This window comes from Pezoporus flaviventris, unplaced genomic scaffold (genome assembly GCF_033815535.1).
Source record: "Pezoporus flaviventris isolate CSIRO_AGI_PZ_B2104156 unplaced genomic scaffold, CSIRO_AGI_Pfla_v1 ptg000001l, whole genome shotgun sequence".
Lineage (NCBI taxonomy): Eukaryota > Metazoa > Chordata > Aves > Psittaciformes > Psittacidae > Pezoporus > Pezoporus flaviventris.
In genome coordinates, this window is record NW_026892549.1 from 43,410,548 (window position 1) to 43,436,295 (window position 25,748).

Genomic DNA, 25,748 nt, shown 5'->3' on the forward strand with positions numbered 1-25,748 from the left:
GTAGATGAGCTTTGAGGTGTAAATTCAACAGTTCTGGACCTTACGCTCAATAGCATGAGTTTTCTGTCAGTAAGGTACATAAAGAAACAGACACAATAATTTCACCTATACTTATTCAAGAGAATGGTGCATTTATTCGCCTCTTTAGGTTTTTTTTGCATCAACGTGTAGTAAAGGTCAATGCTAATGGAGATCTATATATCCAAATATTGTGGAGTGGTAGATAGGTGCTTTCTCCAAGTAGTTTCTCATTTTCCTTTTTTTTTTTCTGGGAGCTTTTCACCTGGTATAAGAAACCAACAAAAATATTGTATCATTAAAAATACTTTGTTTGCTTCAGGATTTCACACATTCTGAGTCACTTTTCCCTGTCACCAAAGTTTTATAGTTATTAATTTGATAAAGTGAATCTTAATGTCACCGTATTTCTTTACTGAAAGACGTACCAAACAAGAGTTTCTGCCAGAAATAAATTAGCACCATACTATTTCAAAGTTAAGGTTGAGAGAGATAATTAAATAGGAAAAATGTGCTCTGGAGACTTAAAATGCACACTGCAAAATGTCCATTATTAAACGGATATGCTTTAATCAATTTCGACTAATGAACCATTGTGGTTCTACATCTCCTTTATCTTTGTTTTGATGCTGAGACAGGAAAGTACCACACCAGTATGTCAGGTATTTATACTGGATATTAGAAGGTGTCTTACGTAACATATTGATGGGAGTTACTGACTTCTTTTTTTAAACAATCTGTTTATGTGCTGGCATTTAAACATTTAACTTTAAATGCCCATGTCCCAGTTCAACACTAAATTAGATAAATTTGATTCCATTGACCAAAATATTCCCTATCTTAATATTTCCACTAGTAGGATTAATACAGTCTACTATCATTACTATTTAAAAGCATGATCAGCCTGACAAAAACCAAAAGTTCATTTTCAGACATAGCTGAAGCAGGGACAAAAATAAGCAGATCTCAGGAATGATGACCTCCATTTAGCTAATTAATTAAAACAATGTAAGGTAACTTAGGAATAAGAACACCCCTGAGAGATTTTTTCATGGCTTTCAAGATCATGGATACAGTACAAAGTAAAGTAATCTTTTGATGTTAGATGAGTGGAAGCAGCTTCATTGGCATATTTTTTCTGCTGTTTTGAAGTTAGCACCATGGTCTTATTTGTTCTGGCATAGCAGTCTTCTCTATTTTTATTTAACCAAAAAGCACTCTAAAAACATAGCATGTTAATATTCACATTAAATATTAGTGAGAACATAGCAAAGTGGTAATAAAAGATAACTTAGAAATTCAAGTATGAACAGGAAAAGCTATAGTCAGACTGATCCAAGCAGAGCTGGCATGAATTGAGCTTACATTTCCTGGTCTTCCTCATCAGTGTTGCGCAGAGACAGGCGCATCATTTCAGCTTAACTCTGGTTGGAAACGCTAAAACTGTTTAAATTTAGGCTTTAATTGACTTTCATTGTGCTAATTATACTGCAAACTTCCACCTCAAGCTCCTGCCCCTCCACACAGTGCCATAGATAGCATATACAATGATATACAGCATATAGTGCTCATGAATAGCATATACAGTGATATACAAGTGCAGTCATACACCCCTTCTACCTGAAGAGATAAAGTAGGTTGATTTACATATTTATTAAACATTGTAAGTAGAAGCACGCACTGCAGTGCCACATTGCATTGTGAAGGAGGGTTCCAGTAGCAGCTGGGATTACTGCACTGGAAAACACACAACAGTCAGTCTGTTGACATACATGTGAATAAAGGTAGGGAAGTGACACAATGGGTATTTAAGACAAAAGCAACTTGAGAAATAACCGCATTCAGCAGTGCAGCTGCACTCTGCAGGGGCACAGAGAACATCCTTGATCTCTTATACTCTGCTGGGAGTGGAGTAGAGACAGTACACGTGGCTGGCCAGGAAGGACACTCATCCATCTTCTGCTACCCCGCCAGCCTAGCAGTAATGAGGAACTCCAGAGGGAGCCTGGTTCAGTTCTCACTTGGAAGGAGGATGTTGCTCAGAAGCATAAAATGGAAATGCTTGTTATAAAAAGAATCAAAAGCTAAAAGAAGGGTTTACTGTTGAAACCATAGGATGAGACTAAAATCAGACTGGTCACACACCTGCTAATCATAATTTCTTTCCTGAACAAAGATTTTTGACTAGCAATACTAAAAGAGATACTTGGAAGATAGTCACATCTTGACATCACACAGATGGGGGTGATAAAAATGCCTGTAACACTAAAAGCACCTCATTTCTAAGTCTGCATCACTTCACCTCTCAAATACTTCTGAGTATTTCAACATGCTCAATGACAAACATAAACCCTCCACACCGCCTGCAGGATTAAACCCGTTCTTGCCCTTCAGTTTTTGCAGTGTATCTCCAGGGCCTGACTTTCCATCTCAGATGGCTTTAGCTGCAATTATTTAAAACACCACCACCCAGGCTCACCACCTCTCTCTCCAGCAGGGAGGCAACAGGGCAAATATGTGGAAGCTCTTCAGCCAGGGCTGATCTCCCCTCTCAGCCCTCATCACCACCGTGGAGATCCAGTCCTGACACACGTTACTCCTGCTGCATCTGCTATGGGAACTCCCACTGACCAGGGCACAAGGGAGACTGCTGGGAGTTGCAACACCTACTCCTATAGCAGAGACTGCCCAGCAAGCTCAGGAGTCCAGGCTGTGGAAGATCAGCCCTGCCCAGTTATTTGCAGCAGTGATTTATCATGATGAGGCCCTGACTTGTCTTTCCTGTCCCTTTGTGGGAGGTTAGGACTCCTACAGACAGAAGGGAGTGGATAAATGCAGACAGTGATGTTCCTAGGCAAAAAGCAAGATGCCACAAAGCTACGCCACAGGAGTCTTTGGTAATCCTGATGTCGGTATGCTAAAAAAGGTATTGCTTCTTTATTGTAGAACAGGCGATCAGCCAAGCTGGCCTTTTATCCAGTGCAGACATGATAATGGGAAATATGTATGGGCCTTACCCTATAATTAGGGCGCATTCAGAAGTGTCCCAGGCTTTCCAGGCAGGCAAATGTAAAGCGCTGTGACTCATCACTACAGGGTGTGACTGCTCTTAGGGATTTGTAAGGTTTTCTTTAAATGCTGATCGGCTCCTTCCTCTTTGATGGGATGTCAGAAACCAGAATCTGAAAAGCCTGTTGGGGGCCTACCTGTCAAACTGCTGATAAGCTACATAAAGCTGTTTGTGCCAACAGTCACCAGCTGTAAAGGTGAAGAGAATCTCTTACACAGCTAACCCCAGGGAAATAGGTCAGCCAAGCTGAAGCAGGGAGGAGCAGTCCAGGATCTTTTTTGTGTTTTCAGTAACACCCTCAGGATGGACCCATTTAGTAAAGCAAATATATTTTTTTTTTTTGTGAAAAAACGTCATTCTGCTTATAAATAATGCCTGCCCCATGTGCATGTTTCTTTCTGACCTCAACTCAGCCAAGTGAGTTTGACTTCATAATTATCTTGCCGCCTTCTGGCTGGCATGAATGAGGATATTAGCTCTATTACCAGCAGCCTATTAACCTTCTGCTTTCATTCAAACTTTAGTCTTAAAAGGAACCAAACGGTTCAATTTAAGCAGTCTGCAGAAAGCATGAAGATACACGCTTGCGTATGTACTTACAGATAATTCAATCTGAGACGGTTTAGGGGTGGAATACCTCTAACTGTAACAGTGAAATGAGAAGTTTACTAGGCCTTCAACGTTGTTCCCTGCAACAGCTACTAATTTCACAGCAGAATATCACACTCTGAAAATGACAGCATTATTTTACTATGCCCCATGTGCAGAAAAGCAGCAGATTCTCACACTGAAAATTTTTTGAGAATGCTGGTCTGCCAGGGTTGTATCTGTACAGACAAGTTCTCCCTAACTTATGATTTACACATTATACTGTCGGATATACACCACAAAGTCATTTTATGGAGTTTATGAAGCTGCTTAGAGACCTACTGTTCTCACACTTTGCTAGGGGTAAAAGTCTGCCAGTATCTGCATTAACTATAGACATTGACTATAGTCAAATACTCATCATACTGTGCTAAAAATTAAATCTGTCAAAGCAAGCTGGAACTACCCATATACATACATCAAGGATATTTTTTCAATTAACACTTCAATTAAAATTTCAAGGGAAAAAATTATCTTAATGACATCACTTGCAGATGAATACTCACTGAAATAATGCTTATTTATAGAGGGAAATCCCCTTACAAAATATAAATTACTACTGTCCTGTAGACAGACAGACCCCAAACCAATTTTCCCTATTTAATTTTTCTCACTTTTCCTGTAGATTTCCAAGTAAAATGAAAATCTAAAAGGTTAAAAATAGATTAAGAAAAGCTACTTTAAACAAAAAAGTATGGATTTTTTAAAGCACTGATACTTAACTTGACACTGGATTCTTCTGAATGACTACAGGAACTCCAAAGGAGCCACTGTGCTTTCTTTTCTTGCATCAATAATCCATACACAGGGAAAGAATTTAAACAGCAGAATACAAGGACTCCATGAGAACACTGAAATAAGACCATTTTCACATGACTTTGTGCTTCAAAACCACACTTTTACCTGTTATGGTATTTAAGTGCTTAACATTAATCTATTAAAAACTAGTGCCCAACTGATCACTTAGCCTTTTAGTGTATAAAAACCAACCAGCAAATACAATGTATACTATACAGCAGAACTTTCTATATACTTCACAGAATTACTATGAAAACTAATTAACAGCTGCAGTGCTTTAAGTATATTTTTATGGATTTAGATACAGCAGTGCTCATCATGATAGGGAACCCTGGCTAACTAGCTAACTCGTGTGTTAAAATGGAGCTGGTAACTCCTCCTGGGTCCAGAGAAAGTAAAGATATCCTGAAAACTCCTCTAAGCATCCTGATTCCCGGGCCTCATGACAGTCTGCATTACAGCAGTCTCAGGACTATTGCTAAGCTACAACAGTGTCCAAGAAGTCATTCCTCAAACAAGCACAACTGAAGCACAGCAGCGTTCTGGCTCTTGCCTTCATCTCTGCGCCCCAACTCCCTGTCCTCGCCTTCATCTCTGCCCCCAACTCCCTGTCCTCCTTCCTCCACCATATTCCCGTGCCAGGATTTGTAAGGTGGCCATACAAAACCAATAGATGGGCTAAAGACCAGCTAACAAAGGGACCAGGAGGTGGCTTCCTACAGCTGATTCTTGCCCATTCCCACCTTTACTTTACTTTTCAGTTTGAGGACAAAATAATTACCCCTGCTTTTCTTGTGAATTCTTGAGGACACCAATTAACTGAAATGTAGTAGGAACATTGTTCTTTAGGGATAATTTTCCATTCATAAACCCAAATGAACCTATAGCATCACAATGTGAAAATAATCCTATTTATGGCAGTGATTTTTAAGGCATAACAGGATGAGCTGCAATTACTGACCTGTAGCAGGCTTCCTGCACTTGCTTCTGTAAGTCACTACACCTCTTCCTGGCCCAAAGCTTTTGCCTAATCTACTTTCCCAGCTCTTTCTGTTAAAGTTGTTAATTATCCTGGGAAAAGGCAGGCTGGATATTTGTACTGGATCTACCTTATAAGGACGACTGGCTGCTACTATGACACTAGTTGCTAAGAAAAACACAATCTGAATTTTACCCCACCTACTTTAAAACAAAATAAATCTGTTCATTTCCCGGTTCTGCAGTTTGGGCCCGTCTAGCTGTGGTGTTGCAGCAGAGCTCCAACAGGTGCTTTAACACCACAATTCCCACAGTATGGGTACACACATAGAATAGAAAGACACATTGCCAGGGGAAGATATATTTACTGTCAGGAAACAGTGATTTTGTGATAAAGAAGATGGAGTACACGACTGTAAACATTAAGTAGTATTTTCAGTTGAGCTGCTCTTAATAATGAAAAATGCATGCTGGCCTTATTTTACCATCTGTACACCCTTAAAATGGTAGGGGCAAGAAGATCAAGCAGTGATTTTTCCACCCCTCATAGTTTTCCTGTCAGAAGCGGAAAATGCCTTTCACCCTAGTGCTGGTGCCAGGCATCGAGCTGTTTGCTATCACAGAATTTCATGTCAGATGGAGGAGACTGAACTGTGAATTCCTAAACCTAGAAAAATATTCTATGTCTGTGAAGCTCAAAGCAGCTGCTAAACCTCCACATGCTGAGAGTAACTTCATACCTGTGCTCTGACAGAACAGGGATGGAGACGTACCCAGAAAGACACTGGGCTTCTGAAAAAAAAACATCAACCACCTTTGGGAGCAAGGCTTGTAAAAAAAAACCCAAACAAAGGCAACTGATTGGGGAACAAATGCAGGCCTCACCCACTACTGAGTGTCCAGGACAAGTCTGGAAGGTCCTTAGGAAGGCCCTGCACTTCACAATACCAGCTACACTTTGACTATTCAAGTACACAGTAAACTGAAAAAGTAAAGCATGGGTGCATGGTGGGTGCATCAGTTAAAATTAACCAATGTCAAATCACAAGGGATATGAAAAGCCAGAGATATCATGATATGTAGCTTTGCAACACTGGCTATTAAAACCAGCATTTCTCCTTCTACCTGTACTGTACCCCTCAGCGCATTACTTTACTTTTTCTATGGTTTACAACATAACAAACATACCCAAGGAAAATACCACCTCATAAAAAGAAAGTGTTATCCTTTGAGACCTGATGTCAAATGAATGAATATTCATTCAAATAAACACCTGTTATATCCACACACTGCCATAGTAAATCTGCTCTAATAAGGCTACAAAAGGCTGAGAATAAATAAAATCTAGGCTGGCTTTTCAATTAGTCTCTGTTAAAGAGGCTTGCTTTATTTTCACTTGGTATCCTGAAAGCCACAGAAGCCACACAACATGCAGCAGCTGACATGGTGTGCAAACCTTAACCAATCTACTCACTTTCGTTCTGTAGATGCACACTCTTTTAGTATGTTTTGGTTTAGGACACCTGTGTTAACTTTCACCTGAAATGAAAAGAAAAATTTAAACACTTAATCCTGACTTTCAAAGCTCCAGCCAGGCTCATCTTGAGCACCATCAATGGAACGGGGCAGGTGAGGGACTGAAAAAGGTTCTCAGTGCTGACTGATAGGTTTTTGATATTGCCATGCTTCCCTTTTACTAATTATGCCCAGATTGCTCATCATGCCAGATACTGTTTATGCTAGGAATTTTCTACAGCATACCTCAGGGGCAAATTGCCTGTAGTGGTGATCTGGGAATTCTCTCTAGCCTACTATAACAAACAAACCTCCAGTATTCTCCACATCACATCATTCAACTCTCTCTCCAAATCTCCAGCAGCATACTTTTCAACTGAGCTAACTTCAGCTGCCCAGAGAAGGGTATTCCCTGACACTCCAGTTGTTTATTCCCTCTAGAGCATGATAGATACTCTCTGACCCCTTGATCCTGCACAAGCTAAAAAAACAGAGTAGTTTTAAGTCATTAGACTGTTGATAGTGAAAGCCCTTGAGGTAAAAACCATCCAGGCGAAAGCCCTTGTGCTGGACAGCAACATTAGCCTGAGATTTCATGTAAATTGCACAAATATTTACAGTAATTGTTAATTCCTTCACTGCTGAAGCCAGTTCCCCACTACCTCATCCATGTTTTGCAGACAGAATGAATCCTTTTTGCAAACGCATTTTATTGCCAGCTCCAAGTTTGGAGTATTTACATTATTTTAATTGGTGCATTGCTTTTACTGCACAATATAGTAGAGGTGTACAGCGCGTAAAGCTGTTCATGAACACACCGGAACGGCGCATGCATGATGGGCCAGAAAAGAAACTTAATCTCCAGGTACACCACCTTCCGCACAGTTGTGACACCTACCACAACTGCTAATACTGCTTTTCCTCCATAAAGCATTCAGAGCACTGGCTGCCCAGGGAACAACAACTAGTTGTGTTTTAAACCCTGATTCCCATGAGGGCAACTCTCCTGCAGGGTCCCCTCAACCCACACGGGCCACGGCTGGTGGGATCCTCACGGCCGCCACTTCATCCCTTGGGCTCCCGCAGGGACGCCGCGCCAGACACCGGTTTCTCCAGCTCCCACATGTGAAGATGTGCCAGGAATGGAGACGTTTTGGAGGTGACTGTGAGAGGGCAGCCATGGCGGGTGCGGAACCACCACAGGTCCCACGGGTGGCCCGTGCCTGTCCCTACCCCTACACGGGCGTAAGGCACGAGGCGAGGTGCGAGGCCAGGAGCTCCGGAGGCCGCACGGTGCCCAACGGACGCAGCCAGCGGCAGGTACCGGCCCGGTGCTGCCCCGCAGGGCCGGCGGGCTGGAGGCAGGAGCCCACCGGGACTCGGAGCAGTGCCCGGGCACCAGCTGCGGCGGAGGGGGCAGAGCAGGCGGGCACGGACCGGTCCGAGCTGCCGTCGAGGCCCGCCCCCCCCCACGCGCCGCGGCTTTGTCCTTGCCTGGCCCGGAGCACGCGCGCCCCGTGCCGCGGCGGGAGAGCGCCTGCGCGCGCTCCGGCGACCGCGAGCGCCCCCTCTCCCCTCCCCCCCCTCCCATCCCCGCGCCCGGAGCTCCGCCGGCGGCTCCGCGGCTGGCGGGGGCGGGAGGAGGCCGGAGGCGTCCGGCGCCCCCTCCCCCGCCCCCGCAGGCGCGCGCCCGCCGCCCCCCGCCCCGGCCCCCCGGCCCGCCGCGGGAGCCCGCGCCGCAGAGCGGGGCCCGCCAGCGCCACCCGCCGGCCGCGGGGCCGCACCGCGCCTCCCCCCGTCCCCCCCTGCTCCGGCTCTCAATGTTCCACACTGCCCGGCCACAGAGCCGCCGCCGCCGCCGTATAGCCCCCCGGCCGCCTCCGTCCCCCTCCTCGGGCGCCGCGGGCCCGGCCCGGCCCCCCGCCATCCCGCCTCTCCGACCCAGCAGCGGGACAGGACGCCGGCGAAGGTAAGGAGAGGCGGGCGAGGCGGCTGCCGCGGCGGCTGGGCGAGCGCGGTGGGGGGAGGCGGGGAGGAGGCGGGGGGGCTGGTAGAGGAGCTTTGTTCTTGTTTTCGGCGCTTGCTGCCTGGCGGCGGCCGGGGGCGCGGAGCCGGCCCGAGTTCACGCCTCACTTGGTGCACACGCACGGTGCGGTGCGGGGCCGGGCGAGCCGCCGCCGCCCGCCGCGCCGAGCCCAGCCGAGCCGCGCCGCGGTTCTCCCCACAAAGCGGGCCGGGTGGCCGCCTCCAGCCCTGCCGCAGCTCCCCGCCGCGCTCCTCCTCGCCCCCCCCCCCGGCCCGCCGGGGCAGCCCCCTCCCTCCCCCACCCCGCTCCTTCCCCCCCCACCCCCACCCCCCCCCCAATCGGCGGAAAAATGTCGGTCTGCCTGGCGGAGCTGCGCGGGGAGCGGCGGCGGGGAGAGCTGTGCAGAAGGTGCAGTTTGAATTATGCTTCTTCCCCCTCCGGCAGCTCGGCGGTGGCCGGTTCTCGCTGCTGGCCATGTAAAATAACCGGGGGCTGCTGCTGCCCGGCTTGTTCTGAATGCAGCTTGGGGTTTTTCTCTTAAAAAAAACAACCAACCCAACAACAACAGCGAAAACCCTGAGTCGTGTGTACTCTCCCCTCCGCAGCCCAGCCCTTTAAATGCCCAGAGCAAGTGTACATTTCCATCTGAAATCAACCCAAGTGTTGCTGGCAATGTATTTTCTCGGGGAGAGGGGGAGAGAGAAGGGGGATCTGGCGTTTGGACCCAATAAAATGCTCTGCTCCAGTGTAAATATTTACAGGGTATTAGTGACTTTTTAAAAAACATTTTCAGCGAGGTCTGTTATTTACCATGTGTCATAAGTTATTAATGTGCATTGCCTAAGTACCCTGCTAAATCTGTCTCATGCCTTAGACAAAGTCGACAATTGGCATATTGTTTAAAGTATGAGAAAAATGCGAGTGGGCTTAAAAATTGGAAATATCAGTATTTTCGGAAGTGTAAATATCACTCAGTAGCTGTCAAACTGCAGCCCCGGGGGATGAGACAAAGAAGTGTATTTCTCTAGTCAAACAGAGTTGTCACCAATTCAGGTGTTCTCTGGAACTTGGGGAATGGCAAGAGGGAGTCCTGCCTTTGTATTAACTCTGCCTCTTTGCTTCTCCTTCCCAAAAAAGCTCCCCACGATGTCCAGCGATAGGCAGAGGTCAGACGATGAAAGTCCCAGTACCAGCAGCGGTAGTTCGGATGCAGATCAAAGGGATCCACCGGCACCTGAACCGGAGGAGCAAGAAGAACGAAAACCATCTGCCACCCAGCAGAAGAAGAACACCAAACTGTCCAGCAAAACTACTGCTAAGCTGTCTACTAGTGCTAAAAGGTAAAGGGAACGCTCTGTACAACAATCTGTAGGACTTTTTACGTGGTGTTTTGTGACGCGGCACTTCTCAAGGTGAAGGGGTTCTTGTAAAGCTGTGCGGGAAAGAGCAAAGTACCGACTTCTTGTAGTACAGGAGCCTGCCAGGTGATATCTTCATTAATCCAAATCTTACTGGGGTAGTAAAATTACATGGACTTGTCATACGTCTTTGGAGGAGTTGTTTGAGAACTTGGTAACTTACAGGCTGGCTGGGGGGGCACCTAAGTATGTCTTGTACTGGCAAAAATGTGGGAGAGAGCATCAGCTTCGGCTATCTTTTTTGGAGTTAGGTTTCCATGCCTGATTGGTGTTGGGTGGATTTCTCCTGGTGTATTTTATTATGGTCTGTAGACTGATGTCAAACAATGCTCTTTAATTAAAGAAGTCACAAAAGCCCAGTGGCTCCTGTGGGCTGCGTGACTGGCTTTTCATGTCAGTCCACAGGAGAGCCTTCTACGCCTTGAAGTTTGTTCTGCAGTTCTTTCAGGATAAACTTTGGCAAGTTTTCTCCCTTAGGATCTGTACCTTCAGACTATGGCGTTCTACAGGTAGCCTCTACCTTTAAATATCAAAATATTCAGAAACCTTGTTTAAATATATCTGTTGCATTTTTATTTGCGTATAAGGTCACTGGCAGTCCAGCTCTCAAGACGCACACTGATAATTTTCTGTAAGTAAGTTCAGCCATGTGAAATAGGCAAACTTTAAATCCCTTGATTCCAGTGCTCTTTGGAGATGAAAGATAACTTTGCAGTCCTTTCTCTGGAGTTGCTTTCCTTTACAAACGTCCACAAATATTCGATAGCAAGAAAAGCTGTAGAGTGGCCATGGTAGCTTTAAGTTTTGCTTATTTCATGTGAAGACTGTGGTTCAAACTTTTAGAAACACTTTAGTAATTATTTATTGGACTAAAATTCAGTAAATAGTTTTTTAATGTGTTAAAATTGCTGCAGAGTATGGCTGGGTGGCTTTGATGACTTTTGAGATTGTTAAAGAAACCCTTTGAAATAGGACTGGCTAAAGAAAGAGCTGCTATGTAGGCTTTGTAATTTGTTAGTACTTACCTTTTTTGAAAGGCATGAGATGCAGGATTTCCAGACTGAGTTTTTCCCTCTTGCCTTTTTTTCACCGAATTGTTGCAAGTCTAATTCTGTACATCTCAAATAGTTTGGTAGTCTGACTGAATTTACTGGTAGTAGGGCAAGGGTGCGCAAAGCAGTTACGTTAGCTTGTATTTTAACACTTGCTATTCACACAGAATTTGTGGTCTTGCTCATATAGCTCCTTTGCTGAAGAGAAGTCTTATCTGATTTGTTAAGAGGAATTTACCATGTGTCTTTTGAAATTGCACCTCTTATATACCTGAATAAACTGTCAAATTGACAAAAAGTTTTCCATATTCCTCTTCTGGATTAACAGCTTGGGAGTGGTTTTAATAAAGTAAAGCTAAGCACAGATTATGTCAAGTTATTATTTCACTTTTAATCATGTAAATACAGCTACTGTATAAGGTTGGGGGACGAAAGGCAGCAGAAGGTGTGGCGAGCAGCAAAGTTGATCCAGAGGAGATGACTCCAGTAACAGAGACAGCTGGCAGATCTGGAAATCCCCTGTTTTAAACACACTGCAGAGTAGTAGGTAAAATAGTGTGCAAAGTGTGTGCCTGGTGGCAGCGCGGTTCACGTCCTGAGCCCCAGTCACAGGTCTGTAGCGCTGGCTTAAAGTCATTGTCAAATCTGCCTGTGCAGTTTCCCCCCTCGCCTCATTTGCATATTAGCTTGAAAAGAAAATCTCCCTGGCAAAAAGTCCTCGGATGAGGAAAAGAGTTACTTTTCTGGATACTTGTGGGAGATTCCTACCCAGCTCAGTTGGAAGCGTTCTGTTTACACGCAGCGTGGAGCAGGAAAAAAGCTGCAAAGTTTCTCAGCTGTGGGATTTGGGTTATGCCTCTGAGAACAAAGAGGAAGCAGCCATGTTAGCATTACTGAAGGCAAAGCCAATCTTGCATTTAACTGCATGGTGGTAGAGGGCAGTGTAATTCCCTGATTTATTCTATAGACTATCTCAACTGCTTTGTGTCTGTTCTCATTTCACCAACAGAATCCAGAAGGAGCTAGCTGAAATAACCCTTGATCCTCCTCCTAACTGCAGGTATGTAACAGCTTCTTAAATTGTGGACGGTGGTAGGAGATTAATGTGCTCAGGCTAACAAATGGGAAACTTAGTGTTCACGGCCAGTGGCTGTTAGACAAAAAATTGTGTGCAGCAGATGGAACAAGCATAGGGAACCTTTGATACTGAAGTTTGCTATTTTGTTTGCGTGTTGGAGGTGTAATGGTTAGTGATTGATGTACACAGTAAAGTGTATTCACTTTGGTTTTTGTAGCTTGTCACTGCCTTTGTGAAACATTAATTTATATGAACTTCAGAATACCCTGAAGCTTCAACTTAATGCCTGCATGTAGTTTGAACTGGCTTTTTGAGTGCCAGGTTTATAGAGTTATCACTTCGTTCTGAAGTAAGGGTAAAGAACCATATGTGATTTTTATACACTTAAGTGTGTTGCTTAGCAGTTAGATAAAGCATTGCCTTTAAATTTACATGTCTTTTGGTCAAAAGGGTAGTCTCTTAATAGAGACTATTTTTAAGGAAGTTCTCAACTTGGGAGATGTTTCTGTTAGGTTTTAGGAAATGAAATTGTAAGCTTGGAAGATTGAGTGATTGAGTGCTAGATAAAGTGTCAGTAACCAGAGCTCGTGATCTATAGGAAAGTTAAATGGTGGCATAGCTAGCTAATTTCTTTAAATCTTTTGCATGTTTTACTGTTGTTTAAAGGATGCATAAAAGTTCTCATTAGCTGTGAGCATCCGGTGTTCAGATTTGCAGTAAAGCTGTTTTCATTTGATGCATCTTGGTAAGATTTCTGACTGCAAGGTATCTTGAGATTAATAGCTCCTGTGTAACAGCAAGCCTTGCACATGTGTGAAAAATGCTGGAAGTGCTTTCTGATTTTATGTCGGAGTAATTTGGCTTTCCGAATAGTTGGAAAAGTTTGCTGCAGGTTTTACAGCAAGAATTGAGTGAGATGTGAGTTGTTCTTGTGTCTGACTAGTCCGTGAAAGCAGGGACTAACCAGAGCTGTTTTATTGAATCTGTGGTAAAGATGTCTTACCCTGAGGTCTGTGCTGTAGATTGCCTGTGGCTGTCTGATGTATTTGCATGCAGGGTCAGGGGCTCTACCTCTTCAATAGAGCCAAATGCCTGTTGGGTTTATTTGCTGATTTTTCTCCTTGGGGAAGTGGGAGGTATTTTGTTTTTAAATAGCTGTTTTAATGCCTTTTAATAAGTTAATGGAATCTAGTTCTGTATTGGTCATGCACTTTATACTTGGACCCTCAAAGAGGGGGCATGGTAGGAGAGAAAATATTTAAATGAAATAGAACACCAACACTTTGCCTTATAGTTGCTAAAAAGGTTAATTATAGCAGTTTTGGATACAGCAAGTTGCAGCTCGGTTTTTAGAAAGAGAAGCCACCCCTCTCAAACTCTCCATTACCATCTGATATTTAGCTCTCTAGGAAAGTATGTTCCTCTCATCACAAGTGTATTGCAGGGAGTTTTTCTTGTGAGCTGGTACTACCAGATGCCCAGAGATGCTGTTGAGAATGATGAAAACCCCCCAATGTGCCTAAAATTACTCACATTTCTCTCCTACAGAGCGTAGGGGAAAAGATTATTTTTTTGCCAGTGAGGAAGTCAGTGCTACTGTTCCCATAAGTATTTTTTAAGAGGAATTTAGTCCTTTTACTCAGTAACAACTGTATGATGAATGCATTTTTACTTTTTGAAAAATAAAAGGTATTTACGATACCTGTTGGCTTCTGTAACAGAAATTCTGGGTTCTCACGATGAGCAGTTTAAAAGAGTTTCAGTGCCTGAAGGATTACTGTTACATTGGAACTGACTTGTTAGAAGGAGCCTTTCTGGTATCAGGAGGTAAATGCAGCTGTGTGTTATGTGCAGAGCAGTTGAAGGTTGTAACACACTTTCTTACAGGGTGTAGTAGCACAGATAGGGAACAGACTGACACAGCAGGCATATGACACCTCTTCATTGCTCATCATGCAACAAGCAGCAGAACGCTACGTCTTAGATTTCTTGTAAAAGAAAAAGAACTTGTAAAAAAATATTTAAAAGCCTGCATAACTTGGACACATTCATGTGTGCTTTAGCAATAAAAACCCTTGTGTCGTAAGTTCTCCCAAAGAGATTTCTTCTTGTGGGCTTGTTTCTCCTCCAGTTCTAGAGCACAGCCTTATCATTTGCAGTCCACATGTTGCAGGCTTCACAAGAATACAACTGCCAACTGATGCTCTTGGAGGTTGATGGTCCTTCTGGTTACTCAGTTACATAAGTGAAAAAAAATTACCAATATTTAAAATATGATAATGGCACATGTAAGACATTAAATGTTACTTTAACAGGATACAGTGCAAACACTGAATACTGTTGGACTCTCCCATATCATGTTAAACACTGATGGCTGCTGCCAGTTCTCACCTGCTGGTGTAACTGCATGTAGAGTTGCTCTGTTGGATTGATCTGAGGCTGATTTAGCTATTTAAAAATGTCACCGACTGGTTGCACTGTGGTTCTCATGCAGAAGAGGTGTAGGTTTCCTCAGCACTTGTATTTCGCACAATTGCATGTGTTGCTATAACATTTGTGTTACAAAAATGCCAGAGCCCCAAGAAAGCCCCGTTTCTGGGTGTGTTGAGCAGACCTGGGCTGCACATTAGCTTGTATTTTAGGCACTGGGGTAGCAGAATGACAGGCACAGTGGAAATGTGTAAAAAGCAGGTTTTTGCTTGCTTGTCTCAACAGTTGAGATTAATTTCTGATTCTGTTAACTGGACAATGAACTGTTAGAAAAATCATGTTGTCATGAATCATGTTGTCGTGTTTGTGAGCTGTGAATACAAGCTGCATCTTTGGGGTACCGAGTATAAAACTTAATAACTTTACGCAGGTAGCTGTCCTCTTTAACATACAGTAATTCCTGTGATTTTTATATGATTTCAAAAACAGAACACTGAAAGCAATAAAATTGTATTTGATCTTAAGCCACTAAGGATGTTGAAAGGAAATTACGTATTGCTTGTGCCTCACGTTTTCTTCTGTCCAAGAGAAGAGCTTGAAACGAGTCAGTTACTGTCCAACACGCACGGTAGCACTAGGACAGATAGGTAAACTGAGGATGCAGGTATCTGATCCTGTTTTTTCTTGCTTTTGCTGGCTTAACTCAAAGCGTGCTACTCGGTGCAGTGTGCTGTATTTAATTTCTTTTGTGCTTTTAATAGCATAAAGCAAAGCTAAAAAGGTCTTGGCCCTATTGCTCCTAGGCAGCTCAGTTTCAAACCATGGCCAAGCACACATACTTCAAGGTATGGAAGTGTGCCAAACCCCACCGTTACGCATTCTCAGGAAAATGCTGCAGAAGTCTTGCACGTAATGCATGGTAAATCTGGACTGCAGAGATGCTGTTAAGTAGGTTTGATATATCTGAAATAACCATTTTCAGTTCACAGTGTAAATCTGTTCAGATCAGAGATCACTGTTCCATAGTTAAGGTTGTATCTGAGGCTGCTGTTCTGACCTGCCCGACGTGGAGGCTGCAGCTCAGGTGGAGCAGGGCAGAGCCAGCTCCGATGCTCCTTGTGTTTCCTGGCTTTTAGGGCTGGCACGAATGAGGCCGTTCCCAGGGGTACAGTGATTTATAGCAGCTTCCTTTAGCTGTTCTTGGCTGCCCTGCTGATCCACAATAGCAAAAAAATGTATTCCCAGTCTTCTTTTCCTCACCACTCCTCATTTCCATTCCAAAATTAATCATTGTTCATCTTCATGGGAAAGTTTTTAAAGTTCAACGCAGTATTAAGTAAATTTAGTAACACCCATGCCAGCTTAGTTTGTAGTTTACAACCCATTTTACAACAAATCCAGTTTGGTATAAACTGTGTAGGAAATCAAAGCAAACACCAGAATCAGTGTATCCACTCAGAGCTTAATTCATGTGGTTTAAAAAGAGGTGAGCTCAGATAGTGCATCTTTCCCATACAAGTGGGAGGATTTAAGCACTTTGTAATCTGTTCTGTCGGTTTGCTTTAATCTTTTCTGTTTGTTAAATTAAACATCAGACATCAGAAAGCAACAGGTTAAAAAAAAAAGAAATAAGGAAAAGGAAAAGAAGAAAGGCCGGATGAAACACGTGCCTTAGAGCACTGGTCAGAGAGACAGCTTTCCTCCTTCACAGCTGCTGGGAAATGGGAATTCTTACCAAGGGAGAGCTGCTTGGATCGTCCCAGAGGCTCCCTGCTCTGCCTCATGCTCTAGCTAGTGAGTGCCTGACCTGATAGCTCTGTTGAAAAGATTTTCCTTAACAGGGATTACTGTCTCGATTACTGTTTATTTTCAGGCCTTGTATGCTAATATATACTAATGTGATTCCTTGAGCAGTACTACAGAAGGAAGCAGTTGATGGTTTTGCTGTTTGTAGCATTTCCTAGGCTCACAAGTAGGTCGATAATTTATGAGTGGTTCATTTTAAAATTACTTATTTTAAAATAACACTCTGAAGTATGTGTACTGAGTACAATGGGAGCAAGACATGTAGGGGGTTTGTTTTAACACAGGATTCTTCTGCTTCCTAAGGACTGCATTTGTCCCTTTCATTACTGCCACATCTTGGGCTAATTCTATGCTGTAGAGTGTTGCCAGCCCAACCCCACAGTCTGGAGTTTAACACAAAGAAAAATGCCTGCAAAACCCTGGCAGACGAATGCTATTACTGGTTTAGTTATGGACCCATGAATCCAGATGTTTGTAACTGTCTCACTGTGGTTATTACCCTATCAGTGGGGAAGCACTGCAGCATGTATTTAAAGCAATATTGCGAAGGTGTTCTTCACACCAGCAATTTAAGCTCTTTCAGTTGAACTGTCTGAAACAATGAGGAGCAACGAACAATTGTGCCAGTGGTGCAGGCTCTTCCACGTGCAGAGGTAGCGCTGGGTTTGAGCTAATGCAGCCTTATGTTAGCAAGGAGGGTGCCACAGCTAAGCTGGTGGAAGCCTTCCTTTTGTTAACATACTCTGTCTACAGTAAGGTTATAGGCAAATGTTTACTCTGCAAACAGTTGTGCCTGTTGAAGATGTTACTGCACAGCTGTGGTTTGCTCCTGTTCTGCTGTAGAGGTGACTACTCCAGTCAGTAAGTGAAGCAGATTCATATGATTACTCCATAGTGCTCCGCGGGGGGGGGGGGGGGGGGGGGGGGGGGGGGGAGAGAAATAATAATAATAATAAAAAAAAAATCATCCAAGTTTGCTTAAACGGTTTAAATAGGTGATTCAAAAGAGCTCTGCTGGCTTTTTCCTCCCTCCCTTCAGAGTAGGCATTGTTCACACAAAGCATTTTGTCAGGCACACCAGGATATGAATAAGTCAATCCATTCCTTTGTCTCTCAAATGTAATAAGTTTCCATCTCTCCTTTGTCAAAGCCAGGCATTAGTTCTGTTGCTTTTCTGAAATCAGTAGGAGGAAGAATATTCTGAATGCAGTCGAATACCAGGCCTACAGTATAGGATACTGTAGCAAACACATGTGCCTGAGTCTTCACATGTACTGGTTTTTTTTCCCACTCAAGCTGTTGACTTTTCTGATCAATGGCAGTCCCCCAGTTTTGTGTTTATTCTGTTAATTTCTCATTGGGCAAACCTCTTCAGATTGCTAAATACCGAGTCTCACTGAGAGAAAAAAAAAAGATGTCAGTTTTGCTTGTTTTCACCTCCGTGGTGAAAACACCAACTGTGAATACTAAATATTTCCCTATAGAAGGAGAAGTTGATTAAGGTATGTAAGAGACAGTGTATTAAGAGTTACGTGTAGAAGTGCCTCTGCTGAAGCTGTATGAGCAAAATCTAAAAAGCCTCACCCAAACTCCACTGGATAGTGTATCTTCTGATAGTTACATTGTACTTTTTGTTGTCTGCCCAGCACTATCTCACCGCCCTGTGCAATGCAAGAAAGCTGAAGCTTGCAGGATGGTTTTGAGAACACAAACCCACACAATTATTTCTCACACTTCCTTCCCTCTACAGAAGTATGCAGTTACAAAAATATAATGAAGAAGGTTCTCCACTCCTGTAAGAACATGTTTGCAGTAGCTCTTAAGGGAGTATTGAAATACTACTTTTTAGTATTGTCCAGCTCCAAACATCATCCTGTGCTTCTTTCTAAAGCAGTTCCTTCGTTGTTAGTTGCTGAATGAGTGGCTCGCAGTGATGTAAAGACATGTTTAGCTAGTGATAGCCTTGATGTGTCTAGAATTATTTCTACTAAGCATTTTCTTCCATTCTGTTTTTTCACTCCCTCTTTCCTACCAGAAGAGTATAGTCTAGGTCACAGTAGGAAGGAGTGGTATAACTGAGCACAGCAATCCAAAGTCTGGTATTTCTGTATTTCTGTCCATTTGTAGTAACAGCCTGATTGTGCCATCTTTATGTGTGCAGAATGGCTTTTACCTTATTTGCCACTTATTTGCCAATGTGTCGCTTAAGGAGGAGGAATGAAACAAATTTAGAAAGGCATTTCAGTAAAACATTGAAGTGTTAAGTAGAGCCCCAGCGCACTGTTATTTAACATGTTTTTATTACAAAAGAAAAATGCAACAGTGGCAGATTGTGTAACTCCTGAATGTTTTGAATTGGGAGAATATTTAAATTGCTTTCTTTTTAGTTGAGACTAGATGGCACATCCACTAACTCAAAATGCCTGAAGTTTGGGGGGGGGGGGGGGGGTTGTTTGTTGTGTTTTTACCTGTGCTAGTGTCAACCTCTTGCAAGCTAGAAACCAAGCTTTTTTTAACCAAACCCCACACAGTGAATTTCTTATGCAAGTAATCTTAGTAACATAATTAAGACAGGGTTATGCAACACAAATCGCCACCTCTACTCACAGGAGTAAGTTTTCATGCCTGCAGATTTGCAGGTTAGGCACTTGTGTAAGCAGTATTCACAGTGCTGTTAGACATGCTTTTAAATATCTCTGTTAGTCAAAAGGTTGTGTAAGTCTTACACTAGCTCTCTTCAGCATTATTGTCAAAGAGCAAAAACAAAATCATGGCTGTCTGTCTACCATACCGTTGTAGAAATAGTTCATACACTTTTCACTCTGCTACTGATGGTAGAGAACTGACCCTCATTGTGTCTGTGTGGAAGCAATAGAAGAGCCCAAGCAGGACCAGGTTCTTAAACAATTCTTTAAGTGGTGTTGTTCAAAAAAGTGTGAAACTGCAAAGCCATGTGTCCTTAGATTTAAGGACAGATCTGCTTTTCAAATATGCATTTGTATAACCGCACAAAGGCCCCTCAGGCTCTGTAGTAAACTGATTAAAATATACCATGTGTGTATATATATATATTTCTTTTTATACTCAAACTCTGCACTGCTTACCACTGCCAGCCTGTCATACTTAGTTTGAGATAAACAGTATGTGTGTCAAGGTCTTAGCACACTGAATGCTTCCCCCTCAGACTGATTTGTCTGTGTGTATCGGTTACTCTTCTTTGATTTTATCTTTACTTTTACAGAGTTGGGACACCTAGTTTTAGTTCAAATTAAGAAAGTGCAAGTGTAAGAGAATTAGCTAAAGTACATTAAACCCTTTATTTAAAATGAGTCGACTACTTCATACAAAACTGATGTGTGGAGATTTCCTGGAGCTGGTGTAACTAGGATTTGCATAGATATGGAACATTTCAAAACAGGTAGTACAGACATCATGAAAAAATACCTTAAGCATGTTTTCTGAGTTCAGAGCTAAGGCAGGAGCAAGGGTATCCACCTGCCATCTAGATCAGGATCAGGCATACCACTAAGTTAGCCAGGAACAATGCTGTAACCTTAAAGTGATGCCTTACTTTGAGCCAGTAACTGCTAATGATAAACGAGTCCTAGCCTGCTTGCATTAATTTGGATTAATTCTCCCTGTGCAGAGAGTGTGCTATACTCTTATCTAGTTCAGAACTGTGGTTGGAGCAGTTGTTAATTTTATAGCACTTACTGTGAAACAGACTGGCCAGATCTGTCAGGAGCTCAGATACAGGTTTAGTCGACAGTGTTGAAACTACTGTTGTAAGCATCACTTTCAGAAACTAAATGAGGGGAGAGATTGCCTCGAAACACCGCAGTGATCTGTAGTTACCAGTGGGTCACTTTCAGCTTGGAAGAACTTGTATAGAGGGCATGTAGAGGACCATCCTGCAGTCATTAGTAATTGATGTTTTCATTATTGACATGGTCATTGGGCTACAGCATATAAATATTGCATTTGCAGGTAGCAACAGGGAGGAAGGGGTTGTAGGCACACTGGAGGACAGGACAAGAATGCAAAGTGAGATGGGCAAATATAGGAAATTACCTTAAAAATAGCATGTTATTTAATAATGAGAACTGATAGGCACGGCACTTTAGTAGCATAATCAGCTGTACATGTCCATGGGAAAAAAAAAGAAGACTGGATGAGAAACAGTTCTTCAGAAAAGGGGTAGCCACTCTGAGGATCATGTGCTTTCCAGGAGTATACAGTATAAAGCTGCAGCAAGAGAAATAAATAGAGCAGCAGTCACGATAGGGGGATGCATTAAAAAAAAAAAATAGAAAAGAAATGCTGGGGACATGGTATGTAAAGCCATCCCATTCTGTTCAGCACTAGAAAAGGCCAGCTGGAGTACCTCATCCAGTGTTAGGCACAACACTACAAAGCAGTGTGGGGTAGCAGGAAACAATACAGGTTAGAGGAAAGAAAAGAAAGAAGGAAAGGAAGAAAGAAAGAGAGAAAGAGAGAGAGAAAGAAAGAGAGAAAGAAAGAAAGTAATCTTTGGATATAGAATTGAAGAAAGTTGCTGCAAAGCAGAACAGGCAATTGTTGCTTGTCTTGCCTGGTGGTTATGGAGAGCAACTTTATCATAACGAAGACCTAATTTAGATGTGAGGAGTACCTAGCTATAAAGACACTATGCATAAGGAGGTTGTGGATCTGCATCACCACTGGTTTTTAAGAACAGAGTTTAGACAAATGACTGGTAGATGCTTATGATACTTAGGTACTGTTATTTCTGTCTTTAAGCAGGAAATGGACTAAGTGATCTCTTGAGGACCAGTTTGATCAAGCTATCTGTGATACCAGATTTAAATGACAATATTAAAGGAAAGCTTATCAGGAAGTGATTTTCCCCTCATTTAAAAACTATTTTAATCAGGGTTTTGTAGTATAATCATCCGGGAAAATATACAGTTTCTATGATTACAGGCAACAACAGTAACAGCAGTTACTGGGAAAGTCACTGGAAGTGCACAGGTTGTGTGCTGCTATCAATTAAAAAAAGCAAATTACTAATGATTTTTATTTTTTTTTCTGCTGATTCCCCTCCTCCTCATTTTATCTTTGTTTTCCTTTTGGGTCCAATCCTACTTTCCTTGCACAAAGTTGTCACGTGCTGCTAACTAGAAATAAGCTAGCAAATGTCATAAATTCTCCAGAGGTATATCAACTTTGTGAGAAAGTAATAGCACAGGTTGTGCTATAGATCCTGTTTTTTTATACTTCATGTACTCTGTGCTCGGATTCTCTGCTTTTGTTCCACAGTCACCTCTAACACTGAGAGAAACAAAAGCAAGGGACATTTTTTTTCCTGCTTCATTGAGGCAGTTTGTAGTACATACGCGAGCCCTCATGCATCTGTGCACAACACCCAGACGGATCCAAGCACATCAGAAAAGAGTTGTATAGCATACTGCCTCTGACCATGGATCCTGTCTCTAAGCACCTTCTGGAGTCAGGCCTCAGAAGATGGTAGTGAAAATGTAAGCAGCCTGGCAGGTTTCCAGCTGATGAGTTAATGCTGCTATAAACTTCAGTAGTTCCTCTCTGAGGCATGCAGAAGGGTGCCGTCTCTGGGAACGCAGCCAACGAAGGCAAAGAACAGACGGCAAAGCTAAAGGCCAGCCTCAGGGAGTCACAACACGATTGTCTTTGAGGTGAGTTCCTCCCTGGCCAGAAACCCTGCATGTAGCTGCAGCAGCTGGACAGGAAATCAGTAAGCACAGTAAGGTACATGTTCAGTGTGAAGTCAGTGTGACTTGTGGATGCGTGATTAGCATAGCTTGAGCAAAGGTAGTGATGTCCAGCACTCATGCAACTGCTCATACTACTGGGGGTTCTCAGCAATGCCAGGTCAGTTCATTGAGCTTGAAGTTGCAGTGAGGCAGTTTAAGTTTGAACTCGAGTTATCACTTCACCCTAAAGCCTAGGCATGGAAATCACCAAAATATTGAAGACAGAGTAAATCAGTAGAGTGTCAGGTCAGGTCACATTTTATGGGACAAATGGAAGGCAAACATCAAAGAGAAATATTGGTGTTTTCCTTTCCATAAAGGAAGGTTAGCAGCAGATCAGTAGCTATGAAATAGGAGGTATGTTCAGCTGATGGTGATTCTAGCTGTGAAGCTGCAGCTATTGTAGCAGACAATGGGCAGCCAGATTCCTCCCGCACACAGGCACCTCTTCTGACAAACAAAGGACTTGTCTACTGTGCAGTCACTGCCTGGGGTGTTCATGCTTTAACTAGCTTTTGTCCTTCCCCCTGGTATCTGAGTATCAGACCTCATCCAGGCTGGAGGATCCACGGGACAAAGTGAAGTGGTGCAGGGATGGTTAGTTGACATTGAGCTCTGTGTTATTGTTGTACATTGATGCATATCCTAACTTGTTTGTAGGTACCTAAGGCACATCTGTATCTAATTAATTAATATCAAGGGCAGAAGCATCACAGATTAAGTGACACCCCCCCTTTGCAGACACCTTGATGGCCCAGTGGACCAAACCCATTATGCCAAACCCCAGTTTTGGTTTAGAGTTTCAGACTTCAACATCTTTAAGGGCGGGGGGGAAGGGGTGGAAGTTAAAAATTTGGTTTAATTTCTAGCCTTTAAAGCAAAAGCAAAGAGAGGTCTTAAGAGACTAAGGTCAACTTGTAATGAAATCTGAAACCATCACTGTATTCCTATGGAAGCAAATTTAAGTGACCTAAGTTATTCAGCACAGCCTACTGCATATTAAGCATAGTCTGAATGATTAAACAAATTTCTTATGCAAAAGGTAGAAATACTACACAACCTAAAATTCTACAAGTGTGATTAAGCAGTAATCACATCTGAGAGAGTGATCTTCACATAATAAACTGAAGCACAGTCTGTGGGTGTGAAAATGTTTGCTTCTCTGGAGTAGATATTTTGTATGATACCCATATGAATTTTATGCAGCCAGCTAGTGCCTAGCTTCACATTCTTCTTCCTCCACAGAGTGCTGGGATTCCTGGGGTAGTCTGAAGCCAGAATTCCAGCTGATATACTTACTTATACCAGAGCAAACACACCATAAGTTAGTTTTTTAAAAAAGAAACCAGTTACTAAAAAAAAAAAGACATCACCAAAACAGAGCAGTAAAGAGAGCGGTGATTTGTTTGATAATATACAGTACCAGATTTTAAATGGATCAATAGATGCAGAAATCAATTACTTTCTACATGATCTGAGAACAAATACAGTGAAAGCATTTTTCTTTCGGGTGTTTTTTTTGACTCTTTATTTTTCATGGTAATACCCCAGACTAGCTTTTTTTTTAAAGTCTTTGGTTTTTGTTAAGCCTTCTTGGGTATTTTTTTGTCTTAGGAATAGAAGAAGCAAAGTAATTTCTTATCAGTTGGAAGGCAAGCTAACAGGATCGTGGGTACTGAAGCAACCACTGTAGGCTGAGTTGTTCTCTTAGATATAAAGGTCATTCTGGGCAAAGTTCCCCAAAGTGTGCTTTCCTAGAAATTAGTGGAGGTGGGGTCAGGGATGGAGTAAATAGAGATGTGAGCTGCAGTGATCAGGTAAATCTTTTGTTACCAATTTATCTTCTTTCTGTACAAAAACTGAGCTCTGTAAGAATATGCCATGAGTTAGACTTTGGTACTTCTCATCTGGGCAGAAGGAACTGGGAACTCTTACTTCCTGTGAATTGCAGTTGTCTTCTGTGTGATTTTTCTGTGCTTTGCATACAGTGTCTAAATAAAGATAGAAATAGCTATTTGTTGAAGTCTAATAAACTTAATTTGGCCTGGCATTGTGTGATGGTGATCCTTAGATGGTGATCTGTCATGCTTTAATGGAAATGGAAAGGAGGAGCTGGTTCTGCAAGTTGATGCCGAGGTATAAAAGCACCTGTGAGAAGTTTTGAGCTTTTTGTGTGGAACTATGAGATTACTACAGCTTCAGTGCTATTATCAAATATGTAAAGCTGTTTTCAGTAGTAGGTTCTTTTAATAGGTGTTAGAAAGCTGAGAGTTAAAAACCCAGTTTGGGTTTTGTTTTTTGTTTTTCTTTTAACAGTTAAAAGGGTTGCTTTGCTGCTTTATGCACTTTCTGTAGGTGGTTGCTGGCTAGAGAGATGGAAAAGGTGTCTTCTGCTTTAGCTAATCTTCATCTTTAGCTTCTATCCCTTCAGACACAACCAGTGAGAAATCACATTACTGTTGGTTTGTTAATACAGTTCTCCAGTGTTTTCAGATTCTCCTTAAAGTTTCTTTCTACCCCTTTCCCAAGGGGAATTGGTGGTTGCAACAAACTGTCTGGTGTATGGGTTGTGGAGGTTTTCTGGCTCAGTGCTTTATTTCACGTGGTGGGTGCAGAGAAGCCTTGTGGCGCACATTGGTGCTGTGTACCAGCCACATCCCAGTCTCTGTGGCCAGGTGTGTCACTGCTCTCCAGCCTAATTCAAATGCTGGAGAAGACAGTCAAAATGTGAATTTTTTTGTTAAATCTTCACAGCAGCACCTTCTGCTTTGCATGGAATGGCGTTAATTTTGTACCTGGTATGCTCGTATCTGGACTGATGCTTGATGACAGAGTGGAAGCACATGAAGGATTGAGTTAGGGGGGAGGGTTGTGGAATGAGTCAAACATGTTTGCTGGCTCCTTCTGTTAGGTGTTCACTAGTGAATAGGTATGTGCTGACGTTTTAAGTCCACACTGTGCTTTTACTAGAAAAATAAAAATTCCTTGGATCCTTGTCCAATCTAAGCATGGAGGGGGGGAGTTCTGTAGTCTGAGGCAGACAAAGCTTTGCTAGTCTAGAAATCGTAAGCCAGAATTAATCTGTCCTTGCAAATAGTTAAGCTGTATGTAACATTGGAAAAATACATCTTTGAACTTGGGAT

The 25,748-nt window shown here is 42.8% G+C and overlaps 1 protein-coding gene and 1 long non-coding RNA gene across 2 annotated transcripts in view; one reads left to right on the forward strand and one right to left on the reverse strand.

Moving 5' to 3' along the window:
- Window positions 1–5,371: 5,371 nt before the first annotated feature.
- On the reverse strand, window positions 5,372–8,486 carry LOC133266811 (uncharacterized). Its single transcript, XR_009742533.1, has 3 exons — window positions 8,261–8,486; window positions 6,987–7,051; window positions 5,372–6,494 (listed from the first exon to the last, which is right to left on the reverse strand). It is a non-coding gene; the product is annotated as an uncharacterized LOC133266811 (long non-coding RNA).
- Window positions 8,487–8,780: 294 nt separating this feature from the next.
- The window catches only part of UBE2E3 (ubiquitin conjugating enzyme E2 E3), a 58,727-nt gene continuing 41,759 nt past the window's right edge, over window positions 8,781–25,748 (forward strand). Inside the window, exons 1-3 of the mRNA XM_061454727.1 lie at window positions 8,781–8,996; window positions 10,191–10,393; window positions 12,533–12,583. Coding sequence (XP_061310711.1) covers window positions 10,200–10,393; window positions 12,533–12,583 — 245 coding nt within the window. The 5' untranslated portion in view covers window positions 8,781–8,996; window positions 10,191–10,199. The remainder of the gene's footprint in view (window positions 8,997–10,190; window positions 10,394–12,532; window positions 12,584–25,748) is intronic.